At 44.0% G+C, this 25,813-nt stretch overlaps 1 protein-coding gene across 2 annotated transcripts in view; it reads right to left on the bottom strand.

The window, feature by feature from the left end:
- The window catches only part of RNF130 (ring finger protein 130), a 292,094-nt gene that overhangs the window by 105,530 nt on the left and 160,751 nt on the right, over positions 1 to 25,813 (bottom strand). For both annotated transcript variants that reach the window (XM_069763598.1, XM_069763597.1), the window contains exon 4: positions 19,525 to 19,596. In XM_069763598.1, coding sequence (XP_069619699.1) covers positions 19,525 to 19,596 — 72 coding nt within the window. The remainder of the gene's footprint in view (positions 1 to 19,524; positions 19,597 to 25,813) is intronic.

Below are 25,813 nucleotides of genomic sequence, written 5' to 3'. Positions count from 1 at the left end.
CTAACGCATCGGGTATTCTAGAATATGTATGTAGTTTATTTATGAAGATTTTAGAATAATGCAATGAATATACAGGATTTGGCCGGCCGGGCGCGACAAATTAGGGAAGCGTGGTTCAAATGCTGCGCCAATTTGCGGCCGAACTGCGCCTGTCGCTGATTGTTCACGGCCGGCCGCGACCAATCAGTGGTGCTAGGGCCAGCTGCAGGTTTTTGAGAGCCTCGGGCGAAAGAGTCTCACAGTCCAAGTAGAATATAACGCAGCCCACGTAGTATATAGCACAGCCACGTAGTATATAGCACAGCCACGTAGTATATAGCACAGCCACGTAGTATATAGCACAGCCACGTAGTATATAGCACTGCCACGTAGTATATAGCACAGCCACGTAGTATATAGCACAGCCACGTAGTATACAGCACAGCCACGTAGTATATAGCACAGCCCATGCAGTATATAACACAGCCACGTAGTATATTGCACAGCCACGCAGTATATATCACAGCTACATAGTATATAACACAGCCACGTAGCATATAGCACCGCTATGTAGTATATTGCAGAGCAACGTAGTATATAGCACAGCCCACGCAGTATATAAGACAGCCACGTAGTATATAACACAGCCCATGCAGTATATAACACAGCCCATGCAGTATATAACACAGCCCACGCAGTATATAACAGCCCACGCAGTATATAACACAGCCCGGCGCTGACGACGGAAGGTGAGAATATATATACTTTTTTTATTATTTTTAACATTATATGTTTTTACTATTGATGCTGCGTAGGCAGCATTAATAGTAAAAAGTTGGTCACACAGGGTTAATGGCAGCGTTAACGGACTGCGTTACACCGCGTTATGCCACGGTGTAACGCAGTCCATTTAACGGAGTGCTATAACCCTATGTGGCCGCTGACTGGAGGGGAGTAGGGAGGGGCCAATTCGCGGCCGGACTGTGCATGTTGCTGATTGGTCGTGCCCAGCTGGCCGCGACCAATCAGCGACGCGGGATTTCCGTGACAGACAGACGGAAGTGGACCTTAGACGATTATAGAGATAGATTGCTTAAGGCAGGAAACTGCAACGTGTGAACAGAGCCTTTGCTATGCACTAATATAAGGCAGTGGTTCAAATCTGCAAGATGCTGGAACTTCCAGTGTGCAAAGACACGTTTGAGGCGCAGAATGGAGACCAATGACCTGAACTTACAAACAAATCCTACCATAGAATACCATCAGGATATCCTGGGAGTCGTTATCATTTAGATAAGCCAATACTCACCCGTCCATGACTGTCAGCCCATCTGAACACATGCGTTCTGTGCCCCATGGAGTGTAGTCAGGCCATTAAACAGGCACTGATCGTCTTGTAAATCGTCTTGTAAATGGCCATTAGGACACAATTAGGCCCCATCATCAAAACTAATAGTATACGCCGAGATATGTAGTTTCACAACAGATGGGGACAACTCAAAGTAATTTCTACCATTAAAGGAAATCTGTCAGCAGATTTTTGCCACCCCATCTGAAAGTAGAATATAGGGATAGAGACACTGATTCCGGTGATGTGTCACTTAGTAGGCTAAACATTGTATTTTCATAAAAATCAATGTTTTACCAATCATTTTGCAATAAACATGTTGTCTTAACAGGCTGCCAATCATGCGAAACACTTGTTCGACAGGTGAAATTATATTTTTGTTTGCAGAAAAGATCATCTTTCTCGGCAGCGCTTCGTCCAGTGTAAACAGGACTTGTGCTGCCGAGAGCAATGGAAGCCTAAGAGCACTGAGTGGCCTATTAAGGATCGACAAGTGTGAGAACATGTTGCCGATCGGTGGTGGTTTAATGCTATACATTGCGCAGTATCAATGACCGTGACAAGTAAGTCTGTCCTTCAATGACTGAGTACATGCTTTGAGATGTTTTTCAGCTTTGGAGGGAGAAGGGGAAGACGGAAAATCGAAGGAACAAGTACTCTAGGTCTCATCATTGTATTTACTCACTGAGATTACAGATCCATTATCAGGAAAACTGACCAGATCAGCTTACATGGTACTGACCAAATCAGCTTACATGGTACTGACCAGATCAGCTTACATGGTACTGACCAAATCAGCTTACATGGTACTGACCAAATCAGCTTACATGGTACTGACCAGATCAGCTTACATGGTACTGACCAGATCAGCTTACATGGTACTGACCAGATCAGCTTACGTGGTACTGACCAAATCAGCTTACGTGGTACTGACCAAATCAGCTTACGTGGTACTGACCAAATCAGCTTACGTGGTACTGACCAAATCAGCTTACGTGGTACTGACCAAATCAGCTTACGTGGCACTGACCAGATCTGCTTACATGGCACTGACCAGATCTGCTTACATGGCACTGACCAGATCTGCTTACATGGCACTGACCAGATCTGCTTACGTGGCACTGACCAGATCAGCTTACGTGGCACTGACCAGATCAGCTTACGTGGTACTGACCAGATCAGCTTACGTGGTACTGACCAGATCAGCTTACGTGGTACTGACCAGATCAGCTTACGTGGTACTGACCAGATCAGCTTACGTGGTACTGACCAGATCAGCTTACGTGGTACTGACCAGATCAGCTTACGTGGTACTGACCAGATCAGCTTACGTGGTACTGACCAGATCAGCTTACGTGGTACTGACCAGATCAGCTTACGTGGTACTGACCAGATCAGCTTACGTGGTACTGACCAGATCAGCTTACGTGGTACTGACCAGATCAGCTTACGTGGTACTGACCAGATCAGCTTACGTGGTACTGACCAGATCAGCTTACGTGGTACTGACCAGATCAGCTTACGTGGTACTGACCAGATCAGCTTACGTGGTACTGACCAGATCAGCTTACGTGGTACTGACCAGATCAGCTTACGTGGTACTGACCAGATCAGCTTACATGGCACTGACCAGATCTGCTTACATGGTACTGACCAGATCAGCTTACATGGTACTGACCAGATCTGCTTACATGGTACTGACCAGATCTGCTTACATGGTACTGACCAGATCTGCTTACATGGTACTGACCAGATCTGCTTACATGGCACTGACCAGATCAGCTTACATGGCACTGACCAGATCAGCTTACATGGTACTGACCAGATCTGCTTACATGGCACTGACCAGATCTGCTTACATGGCACTGACCAGATCTGCTTACATGGTACTGACCAGATCAGCTTACATGGCACTGACCAGATCAGCTTACATGGTACTGACCAGATCTGCTTACATGGCACTGACCAGATCTGCTTACATGGCACTGACCAGATCTGCATACATGTTGGCACCAACACTTTCTCTGCTAAATCCGTTATAATTTTCTTACTCATATTCTCAGAGGAGTCGGGTATAGATTTCCAAGTGATCACATTGCTATATTGATGATGACTGAAAGTCTGTGGTTCCCGGGTACATAGTTCCTATTTCCATGACTTTGCAATTGCAGAGTATATGATGCCTCACGATGGCACAAAAACAGCAACTTGATAATGGTAAAGAGAATCGTGACTGTAGATTTATTTCTTACTTCATCCTGTACCTCTCAGCATGTTAATACTCCTATGGGAGAGATATATATACTGTGCGTACAATGACGTCCATGCAGTTTAAGGCTATGTGCACACGTTCAGGAATTCATGCAGAAAATTCCTGTGAAAATCCGGACATTTCTGCCAGATTTCCGGATGAAATCCGCATGCGGTTTTTGCGCGGTTTTGACGCGTTTTTTGCGCGTTTTTTCCCGGGCATTTCCCAATGCATTAGACAGTGGGAAATCCGCGAAAAAAACGCAAAATTAATGAACAGGTTCATTATTTTTCCGCAATGCGTTTTTCATGCGGAGAAACGCACATCATGTGCACAGAAATTGCGGATTCCATTATAAATGATGGGATGCTTAATGTATGCAGATTATTTGCGGTTTTATAGCGTTTTTATAGCGCAAAAACGCTTAAAAACCGCAAATAACCTGCAACGTGTGCACATAGCCTAATAGTAATCATGTAACTGCTGCCCTGTACAGGATACAGCCGACTCACACGGCCAAACGTGACCTGGCACAGTCACTGGATGCAAGAACAAACATGGGAAGATAAACACATTTTGGGATACAGTCAAGATTCATCTACAAAAAAAGAAGAATGACAAAATAAAAAAAAGTTACTTATTAAAAGGAATGTCAAGAGCAGCGTGATGTAGAGAGCCTGAGTCTAGTGATGTGTCACTTAGTAGGCTGTGTGTTGTTTCAATACATGAGATTATCACTAGGACTAAGTATCTTGTGCCTCCTAGTCCAGTCTGAGCACTGCTAGATCTGCAGCAGAAAAAACTGTGATTTTATCATAACTGCTGCACCTACTAAACTAAGTGATACATTGCTGGAGTCAGGGTCTCTGCCTCTATATAACGCTGGGGGTAGCAAACACACGGTAACAGATTCCCTTCAATGTGATTGACTCCATTGATTTGCCCAGATAATGGCATATCTGCATTGATTCCCCCAAATCTTAATTGCTTACTGAAAAGTTTACTGCTGCTGTTCTCCCTTAAGAGTATGTGCACACGTCCGGATTTTTAGCGGTTTTTTTTTTTTTTTGCGGAATTTCGCCATAAAAACGCTAGAAATCCGCTAAAAAAAAGCTAACATTATGCATCCTATCATTTATAATGCATTCCGCATTTTTTGTGCATATGTTAGCGTTTTTTTTCCGCAAAAAAAAAACGCATACCGCAAAAAATCCGGACATGCTCTATCTTTTTGCGGATTTTCTGCGGATTTCCTACCAAAATGGACATTCCGGAAAAATCCGCAAAAATTCCGCAAAAAAATCCGCGCAAAAAACGCGCAAATTCCACGAGAAATCCGCACGAAAAAAGCACGCGGATTTCTGGCAGAATTCTCCGGATTTTGTCAGGAAAAAATCCTGACGTGTGCACATAGCCTAAATGTATCGGTCAGAAGATTACTCTCCTAATAAACCAATACTTGACCATTAGATACACCTAAACAATAACGGATATTTTCATTTTTTCCCATAAATCAATAGTACACATGAAAATAAGAAACTTAGTAATATATGTAAGCGCAGAAATCTGCTTCTTTCACCACCAGGGGTGATAATTCATTTGTAACATTCTCAGTTCACACTGTGCCATTACTGAAATAGGAGATGACCGTTGTTTCTCCAAATTCTATGGAGAATTACTGTCGTTTCAGGAACGCTTACAGTAGAATGTCTGTGTCGGCCTCCAGCTCCTCCCTCCTATCTGCATAGAATTTTATAAGCACCAACTGTCATCTCCCATCTCGGTAATGAGGAAACAGGTCTTCACAGAATACTGAGAGTTAAAGATCAATCCAGCGGGAGACGCAGATTTCTCTGATTAGATATATTACAAAGTTGGCTAGTTTCATGTGAAATATTGATTTATGTAACAAAAAACGACGGTTACTCTTTAGGGACATTTGATCACTTTCCTGTTGCCAGACTCCCTTTAATCAAGATGTGAGCCCCACTGGTCGACCGCGACTGAAGTGAGACTCGGTGGAGAGTGGCGCAAAACGATCTAAAAGAAATGTAATGGCTTCACAATTAGTTGAAAATTGACATATTGATTTATTTGTATTCCGGGGAGAAAAAAAAAAAAAAGAAGTGCAGGTTTTGTTTTTACTATCTGACCACGCTCTTATAGCCGCCATCATATTTCCGTAGCCCATGAACTTCTTAGAATGATTTACAGAGACAAATTAAAGTTCGTTCCTACACCCCGGACATAAAACCTTGGCGGTTTATGAGCGATGGCTCCTCCACGTGTTTTGGAGAGAAGGTTTGACTATATATAGACTTGTCAGACCATAAATAAAGAAGCTAACAAGTACAGAGGAGCTCGGAGCGGCTGATGTCTGGAGTCTTAGAATGTGTTATATGTAAAAATAAGGAGGCAGCCGACAAGTTCTCTGTCAGCTAAGAAAGGGTGCGAAAGTGCTGAAAAGTCATCGCTATATTACAAAGTAAAACAAAAAAGTTTAACGTGTTGTCGGAACTTGAAAAAAAAAAAATCCATTCCATTTGCCTATTTAGAAAAAAGGAGAAACTTCCCGGGATTAGTGAGAAATGCGTGATCGATGGGAGTTTGACCACTTACGTTACATGGAGCGGTAGTGAAAGAGATGGTGTGAACAGATTTGCTGGACCCGGTCCGTTGTCCACGTCGGTGATCTGTGGCTGGCGGACGGGAGTCCTGAGAACGGTCTCTTACCCTCCTGGCGTCTGTGGGCTCAGCTTTCGATTAGCCAGCTTGGCGCAATGTCACATGTGCGCGATGTTGCAACGATGATGTTGATCAAGGCCGGATAATTTACAGAAGATGGTATCAGGTAGGAAGCAGGTCGCAAGACGCCGGTCCGACGGCCTTAGATTAATAAGTAATGATAAACTGACCGAACAAAGAACTAGTCTGAACTGGTGCTAACCAAAAAAGACTTAAGGCACCGTCACACATAACGATTTCTTTAAAGGGAACCTGTCACCCCCGTTTTTTGAGATTGAGCTATAAATACTGTTAAATAGGGCCTGCGCTGTGTGTTCCTATAGTGTATGTAGTGTACCCCGATTCCCTATGTATGCTGAGAAATAACTTACCAAAGTCGCCGTTTTCGCCTGTCAATCAGGCTGGTCAGGTCGGGAGGGCGTGGTGACATCGGTGGTTCTTCCTCAGCTTTACGTTGGTGGCGTAGTGGTGTAGTGGTGAAGACACAGCGCGCGATCTGCGCTGTAATCCCTTGCATCGGTGGGGGCGGCCATCTTCCTGGGGCCGCGCGTGCGCAGATCGAGTGCTCTGCTGCACGGGGCTTCAGGAAAATGGCCGCGGGATGCCGCGCGTGCGCATTAGAGATCGCGGCGGCCATTTTCCCAAAGCCGAGATGCAAACTCGGCTTTGGGAAAATGGCCGCCGCGATCTCTAATGCGCACGCGCGGCATCCTGCGGCCATTTTCCTGAAGCCCCGTGCAGCAGAGCACTCGATCTGCGCACGCGCGGCCCCAGGAAGATGGCCGCCCCCACCGATGCAAGGGATTACAGCGCAGATCGCGCGCTGTGTCTTCACCACTACACCACCAACGTAAAGCTGAGGAAGAACCACCGATGTCACCACGCCCTCCCGACCTGACCAGCCTGATTGACAGGCGAAAACGGCGACTTTGGTAAGTTATTTCTCAGCATACATAGGGAATCGGGGTACACTACATACACTATAGGAACACACAGCGCAGGCCCTATTTAACAGTATTTATAGCTCAATCTCAAAAAACGGGGTGACAGGTTCCCTTTAACGATATCGTTGCTTTTTGTGACGTAGCAACGATATCGTTAACAAAATCGTTCTGTGTGACAGCGACCAACGATCAGGCCCCTGCTGGGAGATCGTTGGTCGCTGGGAGTGATCAGGACCTTTTTTTTGGTCACTGATCACCCGCTGTCATCGCTGAATTGGCGTGTGTGACGCCGATCCAGCGATGTATTTACTGGTAACCAGGTTAAATATCGGGTTACTAAGCGCAGGGCCGCGCTTAGATAGGCTACGTTCACACTAGCGTTGCGCCGCCCTGCGTCGGCGACGCAACGCGCGAAAAAACGCGCGCAAACGCGCGCAAAAACGCGCGCGTTTTGCGACGCGTGCGTCGTTTTTTGACCAAAATCGGACGCACAGAAAATGCAACTTGTTGCATTTTCTTGCGTCCGACGCTAGCGTCGGAAACGACGCAAGTGTCGAAAAACGCCACCCTAAAAACGCACGCGTCCCCTATGTTAAACATAGGGGCGCGTCGCCGCTGTGTCGCCGGCGCAACAGCGACGCACATTGGCGGAACGCCAATGTGAACGTAGCCTAACCCGATATTTACCCTGGTTACCATTGTAAAAGTAAAAAAAACCAAAAAACAGTACATACTCACATTCCGGGGTCTGTCACGTCCCTCGCCTTCAGCTTCCCGCACTGACTGTGAGCGCTGGCCGTAAAGCACAGCGGTGACGTCACCGCTGTGCTCTGCTTTACGGCCGGCCGGCGCTGACACAGTGAGTGCGGGAAGCTGACGCCGGGGGATGTGACAGACACCGGAATGTGAGTATGTAGTGTTTTTTTTTTTACATTTACAATGGTAACCAGGGTAAACATCGGGTTACTAAGCGCGGCCCTGCGCTTAGTAACCCGATGTTTACCCTGGTTACCCGGGGACTTCGGCATCGTTGGTCGCTGGAGAGCTGTCTGTGTGACAGCTCTCCAGCGACCACACAACGACTTACCAACAATCACGGCCAGGTCGTATCGCTGGTCGTGATCGTTGGTAAATCGTAAGTGTAACGGTACCTTTACATAGCAAATAGATAAATGGTTGCACTCAATTGAACTAAAGCAAGGGAATGTGTGATACATGAATTGTGAATAGCATAATGGCTCGTGAAATCTATGAAAAAACACGAGATGCTTAGGACAAAATTTGGCCAGAAAATGTGAGCCTTAGATTAATGACGTGCGTTGTGGATTCTGTTTTTGGGCTCCCTCTGGTGGTTACAGATGGTACTGGGTGACTTGTGTTCTCTGCGGTCTCTGGTGTCCACCTGTTCTATCAGGATATGGGAGTTTCCTATTTAACCTGGCTTTCTTGTCATTTCCTCGCCGGCTATCAATGTAATCAGTGTGTCTTGTTACCTCTGCTTTCCGCTTCTGTAATCTTCAGGACAAGCTAAGTTTTTGATTTTCCTGTTCCACGTTTTGCTTTATTTTTGTTTTAGTCCAGCTTGCAGATATGTGATTCCTTTTTGCTGGTTGCTCTAGTGGGCTGATATTACTCCTCATGTTCCATGAGTTGGCACATGAGTTCAAGTAATTTCAGGATGGTTTTTTGTAGGGTTTTTCGCTGACCGCGCAGTTCACTTTTGTATCCTCTGCTATCTAGCTTTAGCGGGCCTCATTTTGCTGAATCTGTTTTCATAACTACGTATGTGCTTTCCTCTCATTTCACCGTCATTACATGTGGGGGGCTGCTATTTCTGTGGGGTGTTTCTCTGGAGGCAAGAGAGGTCTGTGTTTCTTCTAATAGGGGAAGTTAGTCCTTCGGCTGGCGCGAGACGTCTAGGAATCATCGTAGGCACGTTCCCGGGCTACAGCTAGTTGTGTGTTTAGGTTCAGGATCGCGGTCAGCTCAGTTTCCATCACCCTAGAGCTTGTTTGGTTTTTTGTGCTTGTCCTTTTGTGATCCCCTGCCATTGGGATCATGACAGTATAGCCGGCCTAAAAGTGGCAATCGTATTGGCTGAAGTAGGAGGAAAAATAGTCTGAGGAAGTTTTTTTTTTTTTTTTCCCCCCCCTCGGAGTTTGCTGCCTAGCCTTAATTGCAGCCTGGCTGCGTCTTACCTCCTCTTAATCCTTGAATGGCTCTGACCTCAGCTGTTTATCATGGACGTCCAGAGTTTGGCTTCCAGTCGGAATAATCTTGCTGCTAAGGTTCAAAATATACAAGATTTTGTTGTACATGCTCCTACGTCTGAACCTAGAATTCCTATCCCAGAGTTTTTTTCTGGAGATAGATCTAGTTTTCTGAATTTTAGGAACAATTGCAAGTTGTTTCTTTCTTTGAAATCTCGCTCTTCTGGAGACCCTGCTCAGCAAGTCAAGATTGTTATATTTTTCCTGCGGGGTGACCCTCAGAATTGGGCATTTGCATTGGCACCAGGGGATCCTGCGTTGCTCAATGTGGATGCGTTTTTTCTGGCATTGGGTTTGCTCTATGAGGAACCTAACCTAGAGATTCAGGCTGAAAAAGCCTTATTGGCTCTCTCTCAGGGGCAAGATGAAGCAGATATATATTGTCAGAAATTTCGGAAATGGTCGGTGCTTACTCAGTGGAATGAGTGCGCTCTGGCTGCAAAATTCAGAGATGGCCTTTCTGAGGCCATTAAAGATGTTATGGTGGGGTTCCCTGCGCCAACAGGTCTGAATGAGTCTATGACTATGGCTATTCAGATTGATCGGCGTTTACCGGAGCGCAAACCTGTGCACCATTTGGCGGTGTCTTCTGAACAGGCACCTGAGACAATGCAATGTGATAGAATTCAGTCCAGAAGTGAACGGCAAAACTATAGGCGGAAAAATGGGTTGTGTTTTTATTGTGGTGATTCAGCTCATGTTATATCAGCATGCTCTAAACGCACAAAAAAGGTTGATAAGTCTGTTGCCATTAGTACTTTACAGTCTAAGTTCATTCTGTCTGTGACTCTGATTTGTTCATTATCAGCCATTTCCGTCGATGCCTATGTGGATTCAGGCGCTGCCCTGAGTCTTATGGATTGGTCATTTGCCAACCGCTGTGGGTTTAGTCTGGAGCCTCTGGAAGTCCCTATTCCTTTGAAAGGAATTGACTCTACACCTTTGGCCATGAACAAACCTCAGTACTGGACACAAGTGACCATGCGTATGACTCCCGTTCATCAGGAGGTGATTCGCTTCCTGGTACTGTATAATTTATATGATGTCTTAGTGCTTGGTCTGCCATGGTTACAAACTTATAACCCAGTCTTGGACTGGAAAACGATGTCTGTGTTAAGCTGGGGATGTCAGGGGGTTCATGATGATGCACCTCCGATTTCTATCGCTTCATCTACTCCTTCTGAGGTTCCTGTATTTTTGTCTGATTATCGGGATGTTTTTGAGGAGCCTAAGCTCAATTCGCTTCCTCCTCACAGGGATTGCGATTGTGCTATAGATTTGATTCCTGGCAGTAAATTTCCTAAAGGACGTTTGTTCAATCTGTCAGTGCCAGAGCATACTGCTATGCGGGATTATGTTAAGGAGTCCTTGGAAAAGGGACATATCCGTCCATCTTCGTCCCCTTTGGGAGCAGGTTTTTTTTTCGTGGCCAAAAAAGATGGTTCCTTGAGGCCTTGTATAGATTACCGTCTTTTGAATAAGATTACAGTCAAATATCAGTATCCTTTGCCATTGTTGACTGATTTGTTCGCTCGCATTAAGGGGGCTAAATGGTTCACTAAGATTGATCTTCGGGGTGCGTATAATCTTGTGCGGATAAAGCAGGGTGATGAGTGGAAAACCGCATTTAATACGCCTGAGGGCCATTTTGAGTATTTGGTGATGCCTTTTGGACTTTCTAATGCTCCTTCTGTCTTCCAGTCCTTTATGCACGATATTTTCCGTGAATATCTGGATAAATTTATGATTGTGTATTTGGATGATGTTTTGGTTTTTTCTGATGACTGGGAGTCCCATGTTCAGCAGGTCAGGAAGGTGTTTCAGGTCCTGCGGGCCAATTCTTTGTTTGTAAAAGGTTCAAAGTGTCTCTTTGGAGTCCAGAAGATTTCTTTTTTGGGGTATATTTTTTCCCCTTCTACTATTGAGATGGATCCCGTCAAGGTTCAGGCTATTTGTGACTGGACGCAGCCTACATCTCTTAAGAGTCTATAGAAGTTCTTGGGCTTTGCTAATTTTTATCGTCGTTTCATAACTAATTTTTCTAGTGTTGTTAAGCCTTTGACGGATTTGACTAAGAAGGGTGCTGATGTTGCTGATTGGTCTCCTGCGGCTGTGGAGGCCTTTCAGGAACTTAAGCGCCGGTTTTCTTCTGCTCCTGTGTTGCGTCAGCCAGATGTTTCGCTTCCTTTTCAGGTTGAAGTTGATGCTTCCGAGATTGGAGCGGGGGCGGTTTTGTCGCAGAGAAGCTCCGATTGCTCAGTGATGAAGCCATGTGCGTTCTTTTCTAGAAAGTTTTCGCCCACTGAGCGGAATTATGATGTTGGTAATCGGGAGCTTTTGGCCATGAAGTGGGCATTTGAGGAGTGGCGTCATTGGCTTGAGGGTGCTAGACATCGTGTGGTGGTCTTGACTGATCACAAAAATCTGATTTACCTTGAGTCTGCCAAGCATCTGAATCCTAGACAGGCTCGTTGGTCGCTGTTTTTCTCCCGTTTCGATTTTGTGGTTTCATACCTGCCAGGTTCAAAGAATGTGAAGGCGGATGCTCTTTCTAGGAGTTTTGTGCCTGACTCCCCTGGAAATTCTGAGCCCACTGGTATCCTTAGGGATGGGGTGATTTTGTCGGCTGTCTCCCCAGACTTGCGACGTGTTTTGCAGGAGTTTCAGGTGGATAAACCTGATCGTTGTCCGCCTGAAAGACTGTTTGTTCCGGATAATTGGACCAGTAGAGTCATCTCCGAGGTCCATTCTTCTGCGTTGGCAGGTCATCCTGGAATATTTGGTACTAGAGACTTGGTGGCCAGGTCTTTTTGGTGGCCTTCCTTGTCGAGGGATGTGTGTTCTTTTGTGCAGTCTTGTGAAGTTTGCGCTCGGGCTAAGCCTTGCTGTTCTCGGGCCAGTGGATTGTTGTCACCTTTGCCTATCCCGAAGAGGCCTTGGACGCACATTTCCATGGACTTTATTTCGGATCTCCCTGTCTCTCAAAAAATGTCCGTCATCTGGGTTGTGTGTGACCGCTTTTCTAAGATGGTTCATCTGGTACCCTTGCCTAAGTTACCTTCCTCCTCTGAGTTGGTCCCTCTGTTTTTTCAGAACGTGGTTTGTTTGCATGGGATTCCGGAGAACATCGTTTCTGACACGGGATCCCAGTTTGTGTCTAGATTTTGGCTCCGCCTACTGCAAAGGATTCTGGGTAAACCTGCTATTCTTTGTATTATGCTGCTTGCAAGTACTTTCCGTTTCAGGAAAGCATCCACTATGTATTTCCTTTAAGTAGAGGGCTTTTCGGTCTCTTTCGTCCCGCTACATTTAGCCCAACTTGGGTCTCTCCCTAAGGTGGCTAGCATGTATGTATCGCTTGCTCACCGAGCCCCACTCCATACAGCCAACCAATTCCAGCCCTGTGCTGATGAGGGCCTAAAGCCCGAAACACGTGTCCACAGGTAGGAATTGGTTGGCTGTGTAAATTTAGAAACTAATCCGCAGCATTGCACGCTTGGCGATTCCAAGCGCTGTGGATTAGACAGGGGTGGAAAGAGATGATTTGCATAGCTCCGCCTACTGCAAAGGATTCTGGGTAAACCTGCTATTCTTTGTATTATGCTGCTTGCAAGTACTTTCCGTTTCAGGAAAGCATCCACTATGTATTTCCTTTAAGTAGAGGGCTTTTCGGTCTCTTTCGTCCCGCTACATTTAGCCCAACTTGGGTCTCTCCCTAAGGTGGCTAGCATGTATGTATAGATTTTGGCGGACGTTCTGTGCTAAGATGGGCATTGATTTGTCCTTTTCGTCTGCATTCCATCCTCAGACGAATGGCCAGACGGAACGAACTAATCAGACCTTGGAAACTTATTTGAGGTGTTTTGTTTCTGCTGATCAAGATGACTGGGTTACCTTTTTGCCGCTTGCCGAATTTGCCCTTAATAATCGGGCTAGTTCTGCTACCTTGGTTTCTCCTTTCTTTTGTAATTCGGGGTTTCATCCTCGTTTTTCCTCTGGTCAGGTGGAGCCTTCTGATTGTCCTGGAGTGGACATGGTGGTGGATAGGTTGCATCAGATTTGGAGTCATGTGGTGGACAATTTGAAGTTGTCCCAGGAGAGGGCTCAGCAGTTTGCTAATCGCCGTCGCCGCGTGGGTCCTCGACTTCGTGTTGGGGACTTGGTGTGGTTGTCTTCTCGTTTTGTTTCTATGAAGGTCTCTTCTCCTAAGTTCAAGCCTCGGTTCATCGGTCCCTATAGGATCTTGGAAATTCTTAACCCTGTGTCGTTTCGTTTGGATCTCCCGGCATCGTTTGCTATTCATAATGTGTTCCATCGGTCGTTGTTGCGGAAGTATGAGGTTCCTGTTGTTCCTTCGCTTGAACCTCCTGCTCCGGTGCTGGTGGAGGGAGAATTGGAGTATGTTGTGGAGAAGATCTTGGATTCTCGTGTTTCCAGACGGAAACTCCAATATTTGGTCAAGTGGAAGGGTTATGGTCAGGAGGATAATTCTTGGGTGGTTGCCTCTGATGTTCATGCTGCTGATTTGGTCCGTGCATTTCATAGGGCTCATCCTGGTCGTCCTGGTGGTTCTCGTGAGGGTTCGGTGACCCCTCCTCAAGGGGGGGGTACTGTTGTGGATTCTGTTTTTGGGCTCCCTCTGGTGGTTACAGATGGTACTGGGTGACTTGTGTTCTCTGCGGTCTCTGGTGTCCACCTGTTCTATCAGGATATGGGAGTTTCCTATTTAACCTGGCTTTCTTGTCATTTCCTCGCCGGCTATCAATGTAATCAGTGTGTCTTGTTACCTCTGCTTTCCGCTTCTGTAATCTTCAGGACAAGCTAAGTTTTTGATTTTCCTGTTCCACGTTTTGCTTTATTTTTGTTTTAGTCCAGCTTGCAGATATGTGATTCCTTTTTGCTGGTTGCTCTAGTGGGCTGATATTACTCCTCATGTTCCATGAGTTGGCACATGAGTTCAAGTAATTTCAGGATGGTTTTTTGTAGGGTTTTTCGCTGACCGCGCAGTTCACTTTTGTATCCTCTGCTATCTAGCTTTAGCGGGCCTCATTTTGCTGAATCTGTTTTCATAACTACGTATGTGCTTTCCTCTCATTTCACCGTCATTACATGTGGGGGGCTGCTATTTCTGTGGGGTGTTTCTCTGGAGGCAAGAGAGGTATGTGTTTATTCTAATAGGGGAAGTTAGTCCTTCGGCTGGCGCGAGACGTCTAGGAATCATCGTAGGCACGTTCCCCGGCTACAGCTAGTTGTGTGTTTAGGTTCAGGATCGCGGTCAGCTCAGTTTCCATCACCCTAGAGCTTGTTTTGTTTTTTGTGCTTGTCCTTTTGTGATCCCCTGCCATTGGGATCATGACAGACATGGCAGCTGGACTGGGTCCTACGAGTCGGTTCGTACCATCCATAGTAGTGAGCATATGTGAAGTATGAAGCGGTGATCAAAACCGGACAGGGTCCCAGAGGTCATACCCCCAACAGCTCTTTAAATGGGTGATAAATGCGGTTTTTAATGGAGATTGGTGCTCCCGGTCATAACCCGCATCTATAAGGCAGAGTGGACAAAAAGTCTCTCGCTCTGGAGGACCCATCACATCCATGCATTACACAGATTTCAATAGGAGCCAAGAAATATATAATTTCCTTTTTCACGCTGACTGAGACAACCCGCCAGCACCAGAGAATCTTCACAGCGTGCGTGATGTGCGTAATCACAAGTCTGCAGTCATATAGAGTGGCTGCAGATATGTACCCCAAGGCCGGACAGTCCCTTTACATTGCATGGTCTATGGCTGGGGTGTTGCTTGCTGTATCAGAAATCTCTGGCTCCCCTCCCCTGTCTATCAACACCACTAATCAAAGCTTAAGAGGTCTATTCATTTTATGGGGGGGGGGGTTTCAGTCCCTTTTTTTGTCTAATGGTATTCCATGATGTTTTTTGCACCAAATTCTTCAACCTGGTGTACACGATTCATAAATTTTGCACTAAGTAAAATAATGTTCTTTTTTTCCCCTGTCTTTAGCCTTTGTAACGACTTCATGATGCAAAAAGATCACAAAAATTGCTGACTTCCATAGAATCACTCCAGGGTTGGACTGAAGTACAGTTGTGACAAATTTGGCCACTTTTTTTTTGAAAACTTTCAAACAACAAAACAGGCGAAGACATCTGGAATCCCTAAACTCCCCTTACAAAGTCAAAATAAAACAAAACAAAAAAAACAGAACACATAAAATAGACTTTAAATAGGCAAAAATGGAAAGAGTAATTTGCACAAAAAAGGGGGCAAAACATCAAAAACTTGACAAAAAACAGGTGCAAATGCAATAATGAATGAGGTCCTGCGTCTCCCTGATATTCTGCCAGAGGCAGGAGAACATATCCGACTTTTAAGTGAACGTTCAGGTTCAGAGAAGAGTTGTGTTCATCATGTGAGGAAGCCATGGAGAAATACTCCTTTTTATTTTTTCTATAGCCACTAGTGATAGGTGAGGACAGAGGGGAAAGGACCGGAGACATTTTTCCTCATGTAATGTCATCTTCATGGAATTTGAGATAAATCCTGGGTTTGGGGTAAGGATGGGGTTAATCCTGTACGATTTTCTGTTTTAACGACAGCATTTGTTGAAGTGTCTGTGGGTTTTGTACATAAATTTTACATTTCACAAGTGACACCGTATACTGCTGTGTGGTGTCTATGACCAAACAGCACGGTAAATGTGCTTATTAGCATGGCAGGAGACAACTAGGCCAGGCTCGGATTTCACTGCCATTGCTATAAAAAGAGCAACATCACAAGAGATTGAGATATGAAACAAACCGTTTTTTTAAGCGTTCGGGTTTAGTGGGGGAATTACAGGACACACACTGTATAATCTCTTCCCGAACTATAAAGCATGCGGATAAAGTGCTGAAAGACCCTCAAGCTCCTTGACCAGGCTTACAAACCTTCAGCCAAAGAGAGGTGAAACATGGAGGATTATCGAAGAATATGGCAGCAATTCAGAGTCCTCCATAGCCTACCCTAGAGCGGAAGGACAGGTGTTGACGTCATGAGACGACGGAACTCTAAAGAGCTTAAAGGGAATCTGTAATTAGGATTTCACCCCCAATAAATGGCTTCACCCAACCACTAACCATGAGTGGAGAAAACGTTTTGGTGTTATCATTCATATTCTCTGAAAAAAGGCCAAGAAAGCAAAATTCTGACGGGGTATGTAAACTTTTGAGCACAACTGTACCTTCACCTGACCAGTCAGTTCCTCCTGATTGACTGACAGCCTGTAAGCTGTCAGTCAAGCAGGAGGCGGGGAATAGAGTTGGAGTGACACAGGCTTCAGATCTACCATAGTCCTTCAGTCTCATTTTCATATCAATGGAAACCGATTCCTCGGTAATGGAGGAACACACTGGCCACGTAAAGATATTGCTGGACTTGTCTTTAAAAAAGAGCTACATGCACAAATAATTTAGTGTGTGAAATCCTTTCCCTTTAAAATTATAAAATGTTCTTTTTCCACCTCTTAAGCCAACCAAGGCATGATGTTGGTCTTCTGCTGATAGACTTTGGCACCTCCATGAGAAACCAACTCCCCATCAAGTGACCTCTGATCGGTGCTAATCGTGCAACCTGAGATCCGATGCAGGGTCCTAAGATGGGAGGTGAGGCCTGAGGACATGTGGTGCGGAACAGGTGGGTGTTGGAGACAGGTTCTTGGGGCATTTTAAAAAATGAGCTTGTATGGATCCCACTACCCTGCTTTACCTAGAAGTTTTTAGGCACATGCAAATCATAATCATTTTTCTTGACATCTAAGGTTCTTGTCGACAATTGAATTTCGAAGCTAAGGAGTTAAATACAAGCATGTAATAATTGTACAGTATTCTGTATTGACCTCTCTGGCTTTTTTTTTTAAAGAAATAAAAACCTTAAGATATAGCTGCACACATAACTGCATTATCTACAGATTGAAAATAAATGAATAAACAAAAGCCCACCAGTGCTCGACGCTACAATTGGATCTTAGCCGCCTTATTTGATTGGCAACTACCACCTGTAGTCAAAGGATTAAATAAATACTGTAAACACAAAACCAAATGGCGCTTAGAACCAATAATTAAGTTTGTCCCCATATAATTGTTGCAGGTCAAGCATACGCCAATAATGCTGATCATGCATCCATTCACCGAGATGTGGTATCAGATAAATTACAAATTAATGTAACGGTAACCAACTATGCTTCATGCAGGATTGTGCAGAGGTATTACCTGTGTTTCTGTATGATTGCTGGATGCCGGGAGAGCTGGTGGCAGTAATAGCAGTCGGATACCAGGAGAGTAAGATACAGTAGTGGTGGTCGGTACTGTAGGCGAAATGTGCCGTTTCCTTAGACTCCTTGTGTGGGACAGTCGGAGTAGCCGTTCATGCACACGAGATAGGTAAGTACGGTATGTCTATGCTGTACACTTGCTTGCGCAAACCGTCATGACCACAAGACACCGAAGGACATGCGGTGAATCCTGCCGGAGCCTCACGTTGGAGATCAAAGACAGCTGCGGTCTGTGTATAGCAGGATACTCCTGATGAAGGAAGCCACAAGCTCCCGAAAAGCATTGAATTAGGACTGTATATTGTTACCATTACCTACCCGGCCATAGGTACAGGAGTGACGTCACTACTTCGATCTAGAAGAGGTGTTTACCGCTCAGGTCAATCGGCAGTGACTCCCTCCACGCTTGCCACCGGCCGGGGCAGCGTTTGTAAATGAGAATATTGCCTAAATACAGCCCCTCTCATTTTAATTTTGAACCCTGTTACATGGCGCCTCGCCATATTTCCATACATCCGTGGGTTAGTATCTATTTTTCTAATTACCAAGGCATCCCTGGAGTCGTTCTGACGCGCTATACACAGACCGCAGCTGTCTTTGATCTCTAACGTGAGGCTCCAGCAGGATTAACCGCGTGTCCTTTGGTGTCTTTTGGTCATGACGGTTTGCGCAAGCAAGAATACAGTATAGACATACTTGCCTATATCGCGTGCATGAACGGCTACTCCGACTGGCCCACGCAAGGAGTCTCAGGAAACGGCACATTTCGTCTATGGTACCGACCACTACTACTGTATCTAGCTCTCCTGGTAACCGACTGCTATTACTGCCTTCAGCCCTCCCGGCATCCAGCAATCACACAGAAACACAGGTAATACCTCTGCAAAATTTTGCATGTAGCATAGTTTGTTACCATTACATTAATTTGGAATGTATCTGACACCACATCTCCGGTGAAATTATGGTAACCACCCCCTCTTACAGTGAATGGTTGCATGATCAGCATTATTGGCGTATGCTGATTGCAACAATTATATGGGGACAAACCTAATTATTGGCTCTAAGCGCCGTGTGTCTTCTTCCTTACAGTATTTATCTATAGGTTGGCTTCACAGTCATAATCTCTGACTGTGTTCACATAGAGCTGTTTATTTGCGCTCTATGAACTGGGAATGCTCTTGATGTTTGCACCCAAGGCGTCCTAGACCACGGTTTTGCCGAGATCGTGACATATGGTCTTCAGTACAGGGACATCTCCAAAAAGGAAACGTATTCTCAAAGTATATGACATTACAGGAGATCTTATGGGGAAACGTATGCCACTACTTGGTGTACACTAGGATATTTTAGTGTTTAAATCCGAGATTGCTCCAGACCTTGCTGTACAAATGGAAAGTGAATGCGTCCTTTCAAATGGGAACACAAAATTAGACCTTATTGACAATGGTATTTCCAATAACCATCCACAGTGGACTAAATAGTTCAAATGCAACCAGTCGATCCCTGGTTTTCCTTGGCAGGAGATATTAGTGGGATAGTTGGGGTATCCATAGTCACATGAGATTACTGATGGATCCACCAACAAGTGGCTAATGTGAAAGTCTAGTTCACAGTCATCACCAGTGTACTTTTCATTTACACGCTCGTGAAATCTGTTACCTTATCTCCTTTTCTGACCGTCCTTGTCGTAAGTTTCCCGATGGCTTTTTTTGCTGCATCTCCAAGCCGTCTCTGTGAAAACAGAAAGAGAGCGAGACATCAGTGTTTTATACTACAGTATTTCCATTAAAGGGATTGTCCAGTTTTGAAAACCTAGTTTCTTGCGCCTTATTAGGCAGGAGATAGGAGCGGCTACAAAGAGTGTCTCCTGCTCTCGACAACCTGCCTTGCCCGGTGTTACACAGACAACTTATAGACGTCATGCAATACTAAATTTCCTCTGTGATGGCGCTGCATAGAATTGAAACACAAAGCCAGGCTTCCCAACCGAATAACACATTATTGCTGGGGTCCACATAAAGGAGGAATTTTGAGATTAAACTATTGTCCAAGGATCCTTTTAACAAATAAGAAAAGTGCTAAATGGAGAACCCCTTAAAATTAAAAAGAAAGCGCAACAAAACCACAAACCAGAAGTGAATTATAGGTAAATCATGGGGCTAAATAAAACCTTAGTAGCAAAGCAAGGTAGGCTAGTGTTAAATCCTAGCTCTACAGGTTTTGATCAGATCACCTGGCTAGCCCTGCATATAACTAGGCTAGCTATTCTTCTTAATCAGTCAGCTCTTGGAAGCTGACCAGACTGGATGTGTCTTGGAGCTGAAGAGAGAGAAAGAACATAATCCCTCTCTGAGAAAAGTCTGCAGAGAACTGCAAGTATCGCTGGTTGCTATGGACAATAGTGGTCTTGTTTGACCGAGCTGGGCTAGCTCAGCCATCTATGAGTAGCCAAGGTCTGTTCTGTTTAGTTAGCGCCTGGACGAAGCCGGGATTTATGTTTATGAGTTTGTTTTGGTTCAGTACAACCTGTGGAAAGTAATAAAAACTGCACGTGTTTGAACCAAAACTGTATTGCCTTTGTGAACGCGACCTAAGGCCCAATGCCTACCATAGAGAGTGAATCCCTACAAGGTGCATAAGTTGCAGTTAATGAAGAAAAACAAAAAAGAAAAATTGATAAGAAAAATAATAATAAAGTAGTACAATTAATAAAAAAAAATTAATACAATAAAAAATTATAATAAACAATTAATTTAAAAAAAGGCCTTTTTAGTGCATATGATTAATATAAAGGGGTCGATTGTTCAAGATCACATATATAAACCAGAGGGGAGAGATGCAAATAAAAGCAGTTCTTGCTCAGGCAAGCTTGGCGCCTATCCATGTATTACATGGTGGGCCATTAATCCGAAGATCTGGGATGTAATGATACGTGTCAGATACAGATCACAGCTGACTGCAGGGGATTTCTGATCCCAAACACACCGATCCCTTGATTGCTGGGACCCTTTTTTTTTTTTTTTTTTACATATTTCTGCTTTTATGATGCAATGGAAATATAATGTAATATAATTAAATCATTTTTTTCCCGGATAGCTTTCCCATATTACTCCTTGTTCTACCCGTCATTAAGATATGACCTGATGCTAAAAGCGAAGGCCGACCAAGAATAACAAAGATGCACGTTAGCTCCTCCTGACATTCAAGCACCGGGGGGCGGCTGAACAAAGTTATTCTTTCGGACTGCATTGAAAAACAGGTTTCTATAAAAAAAAAAAAAAATGAAGTTTTAACGAATCAGAAAGATCAATCGCTGGTTAGGCTTGAAAATCTGCTTGTAAATGAAAGCCGGCGTACTGTGCAGAAAGGTCACACACTAATGTGTCCCATCACAGTTAATGAAGGTCGGCTCTATTCTGTTCATCGCCTTAGGCCCCAAAATAAAGGTCTCATCTACAGTCAGAGAAATCGCCTCTGACAGAGCCCAATTAACCCTTGAAATCATTACACTTCTGGACTTCTACTTGGCAGCGCACAGAGATGATTATATGGACTTCACTGTAAAAGTACAGTCACCCTTGTTATAAATAAAGGTTTATTCACTTTGGGTAGGTCATAAAGGGAACCTGTCATCTGATTCATGCTGCCCGAACCACAGACAGAATGAATCAGAGCCTGGCTGCGTTATTGCAGTTGTACTCTATATCTTTCACTTTGAAATCAGAGAAAAAAAATTACTTTGTAAGTATTATTTGCGGCCTTCAAAAAATACGCCACTGGGTTTTTGCTACCCCATCTTAGTGCAGAATGATGTAGGAGCAGATACACTGATGCCAGTGATGTATCACTTACTTTACAGGGTGATGCAGTTCTGATAAATTCCTTGTTTTCTCTGTTACAGATCTAACAGTTCTCTGAATGCGGAGCTCTAGATAACCCCGCCCACCCCATTGATTGGCAGCTGTGTCCGCTGTGCATAAATATGGAGGACTACATGGCAGCAGGTTTACTAGTGATAATCTCCTGCTGATAAAACAGTTATTTTATAAGAATTAAACCAAGCAGCCAAGTGAAACATTGCTGGAATCAGGGTGTATGTCTCTATATTATGCTACTGTCAAGTTAGGTGGCAAAAACCTGGTGACAGATTCCTTTAAAAATATATAGACATGTGTAGTAATAGCCAATAACCTATGAATGGGAGTGTAGGACCTATGAATGGGAGTGTAGGACCTATGAATGGGAGTGTAGGACCTATGAATGGGAGTGTAGGACCTATGAATGGGAGTGTAGGACCTATGAATGGGAGTGTAGGACCTATGAATGGGAGTGTAGGACCTATGAATGGGAGTGTAGGACCTATGAATGGGACTGTAGGACCTATCAGTGGGTGTGTAGGACCTATGAATGGGACTGTAGGACCTATCAGTGGGTGTGTAGGACCTATCAATGGGACTGTAGGACCCATCAGTGGGAGTGTAGGACCTATCAATGGGAGTGTAGAACAGGTAGGCTAGGGATTAGTGTTACATACATCACTGTGCCTTGACAGTAGTAATGGATGCCAAACTGCATTATCTGGGAACAGCTACGTTATGGTGTTCAGAGTTGAGGTGTTCCAGCACCAGGTATTAGTTGACCGGTCGGGGTGCCAAGTGTTCAATCTCCCCCAATCTCATATTGATGACCTATCCAAAGGACAAGTTATCAATGTCTTAGTCTCTTTAAAAAATTGGTCATTAGGAGAAGTAAGACAGCAGGGCTGTACAGTAGTTAGTGCTGTCGTCTGGGTTTGAATACAACCTATTGTATAGAGTTTTTAAAGTTCTCCCTGTATCTATGTGTGCTTCGTCTGGACACTCTGGTTTCTTTTCACACTCCAAAAACATACTGACTGCTTATTTGGTTTCTGGGAAATTGACTCTACAGTGTTTCTAGTCACTCTGACCAATGGGGCTTTCTTATACTCCTACTTCTAGTCCTTTCTGGAAATTTTCAGCCGGTGCCATATCTGATGAGGCAGTAATACAGTGACAGGTTACAGCTCTATGCATGGCTAATAACACAAAATCCCATCAATCACAATAGCGGATGCCATTGATGACCGTAATCCCCCTCCTTCACAATGACCTTTAGATGCCCATTTGATGATTCAATACAAAAAGATCTGAGCTTGTCTATTGCAGCTATTGTGCAGGTGTTGTTTCCTGAAACAGGAAGTTAGAGTAAAAAAAGCCCCTGTGGCCAGGGTGAAAGTGTCAAGATTTTGATATTTTGATTTTTTTTACTTTTAATACAGAATCTGATAGGGAAAAATATTGTCAAAAATGAAAACAAATACTCAAAAACATTTTTTAAATAATAGGTCATTTTCTAGTGATAGCTTTCCTTTAAAATGGTGCCTAAAAAATTAACAAGTATACTGTATGCCACAACTCATTGCTACCTACAGCCTAAGAAACAAAAAAATGCCCACTCTCTAGCATGACTATACTTTGCCATGTGGCCGTACAGTCTGGACATAACCAGACGGGTTTTCATGTGGGAGTGTCATTGAATTGCTACTCACTGCCATGTGAGCGCAGACAAGTGACCATTTTTCTGCACCTACTCTCAGTATATATGATGTCACCAAGCACCATACTGGCATGTAAAACATCAGCAGTGGCTTTGTCTTTAATTTAACATAGGAGGAAATATAACATGTATGGCTTTATTTAATACAGATCCTGACTTCTTGCTACACTAGGTGGTCCTTCTATGCCCAGGGCATTGCCATGCAGACAGTAACATATGTGGACGTGCTGGAGTTTCTCTCTCAGCATACACTTATGTTCTTGTCTTTCACCAGAAATTCCAAGTCCTAGAATAGTCTTCACACGGGCTAAGATTGACAGAAGTATTGAAATGTATTTAGAAAGATTGCTAGAATTAACCTATTAATGTCAAATCACTAGTATGCAGGCAGGAGGTCAGGCTAGCCATCAGAAACTTCATGGACTTGGGTTGTCTGCAAGTCACTGACCGCTTCGGCCTTTTTAAACTGTCCTCAAACTCTTGACTACAGTGAGCTCCCCCTAGTGGCGTCTGATGGTAGGTAAAATCATGTTGACTGCATCTACAAGCCCCTTACCAGACCCCATGGCGGTACCTCCTGCGCTGTCCCAAAAACAGCCATGTATGGGGTATTTCCTACATTCTCCTATATAACCAATACATTTGAAAGCAAATTTTGTATCTGGAAGATTCTCATTCACAAAATGCAATCACACGACATTATCCTATATGTAATTACATACATATGTATGTTTTTCTCTAGTGTGTGGTTTTCACAGATATGTCTTATTAAAAAAAAAAATAAGACAAAAAGCAGAGACAGCACTTTTGCTACCTTGATACACAAATCCTTGCAGTGTTCAGAGAGAGGCTACAGTTTCGTCAAAAGTTTGCAAACGCAACAGAAAAATACATGAAGGTTACGAAGAGGCTTCTTGCCAGGCACCAACAATGATTCAAAAGCCTAAATACAAGGAAGGAAGGAAGGAAAGGCTCAGTTTTCAGCCTCACAGCAGCAACCAATCCCATCTGGAAAGGAACCAGCTAATTTTATATTGATATGTGACTTGGAAGATACTTGGTTTCTGATATTGATATTACCAGAGGGAGGTCCAGTGGGAATAGCACTCAGAACCTCTATCTACTGTTTTTCCATTGATTTAGTACACTGCATATGGAAGAGCTTAGGGACAAGAAAATAATACGAATGTAAGATTATATGGTGTACAACTGCTTAAGGGTACATCAAAAAAGCTATTTACTTCAAGCAATAATGTAAAAAAAAAACTAAAAAAAAGTATGCAAGACATAGTTGTAATCAGAAACCTACAGAAGAAAATAATTCAGTATACATGAATGCGACAATGTCACAGGTCTAGGGGGTTGGAACATTAAAGTTCATCGAGAGTTCCAACTTTTGCATAAATCAGTAATAACCAGACACAAAAAAAGGAAGTAGCGCGTGAGATTTGTGTGGCATGAAGAATTTAGTCTCAGTCATTACAGACATGTTATATTCTGAAATGTAGCAATACTTAATGGAATAGCATTTTAAATGGGAAAAGGGAGTGGAACGATGGCCTATCCTCACTCGGGCGGGACACGTAACGGTGCGAAGCGGAACAGAACAGCACAGTCAACTGCATAGTGGCCACATTGGGGTACTGCAGATTCTGGCCGTGACCATGGACACTACGCAGTTGACAGAGCGGTGCTGTACAGTTGCACAACTGAATATATCCTGCCGCCGCCACCAGGAACACCGGATCAGTAGGTAAGATGGGTGTCGATGGAGAACCCCTTTTTTCACGATAGCGATCTCTGAATGTGCCTAAGGCTGAATTCACACATCAGCTTTTAATCTTGTCTGTAAAAAAGGACCAACATTCAGCGTTCTGGATCTGAATTTCATCCAATTTTGGTCACTGTGCCAATTTTTCCATCAGTGTCATCTGTTGTTGTCATGTGAAACAAAACAATGATGGAGGTTTCCTAGTGACCCGTGAAGAGTAAGGCTATGTTTACACATTGTATTTTTGCTTCTTTTTTTTTTTTCTCCAGGCAAAACCTGTTCTCTTGGCAGTAAAGAAGCTGCTTAAAAAAAAGCAGGTTTTGCAAATTTTTTTGCTGACTTTTTCACGTTTATACAGTGTAGTGCCTGTTGTTCCTGAGTTTTCTGCACCAAAAACGCTGCAAAGCCCGATATGGGTCAAAAACACTGTAAAAAAAAAAAAAAAAAAGATGAACAAAGTGACATGCTGCAGCCTTAAAAAATGCAGCAGTTTTCCAATTCAGCCAGGAAAAAAAAAACTGTGTGTGCATGAGATTTCTGAAATCTCGTAGCTTTTGGCGATACTGTAAAATGCAACTTTAATTTGCATAAAAAATCTGC

This window comes from Ranitomeya imitator, chromosome 4, assembly GCF_032444005.1.
Source record: "Ranitomeya imitator isolate aRanImi1 chromosome 4, aRanImi1.pri, whole genome shotgun sequence".
Taxonomy (NCBI): domain Eukaryota; kingdom Metazoa; phylum Chordata; class Amphibia; order Anura; family Dendrobatidae; genus Ranitomeya; species Ranitomeya imitator.
This window is presented reverse-complemented; position numbering and strand designations above follow the sequence as displayed.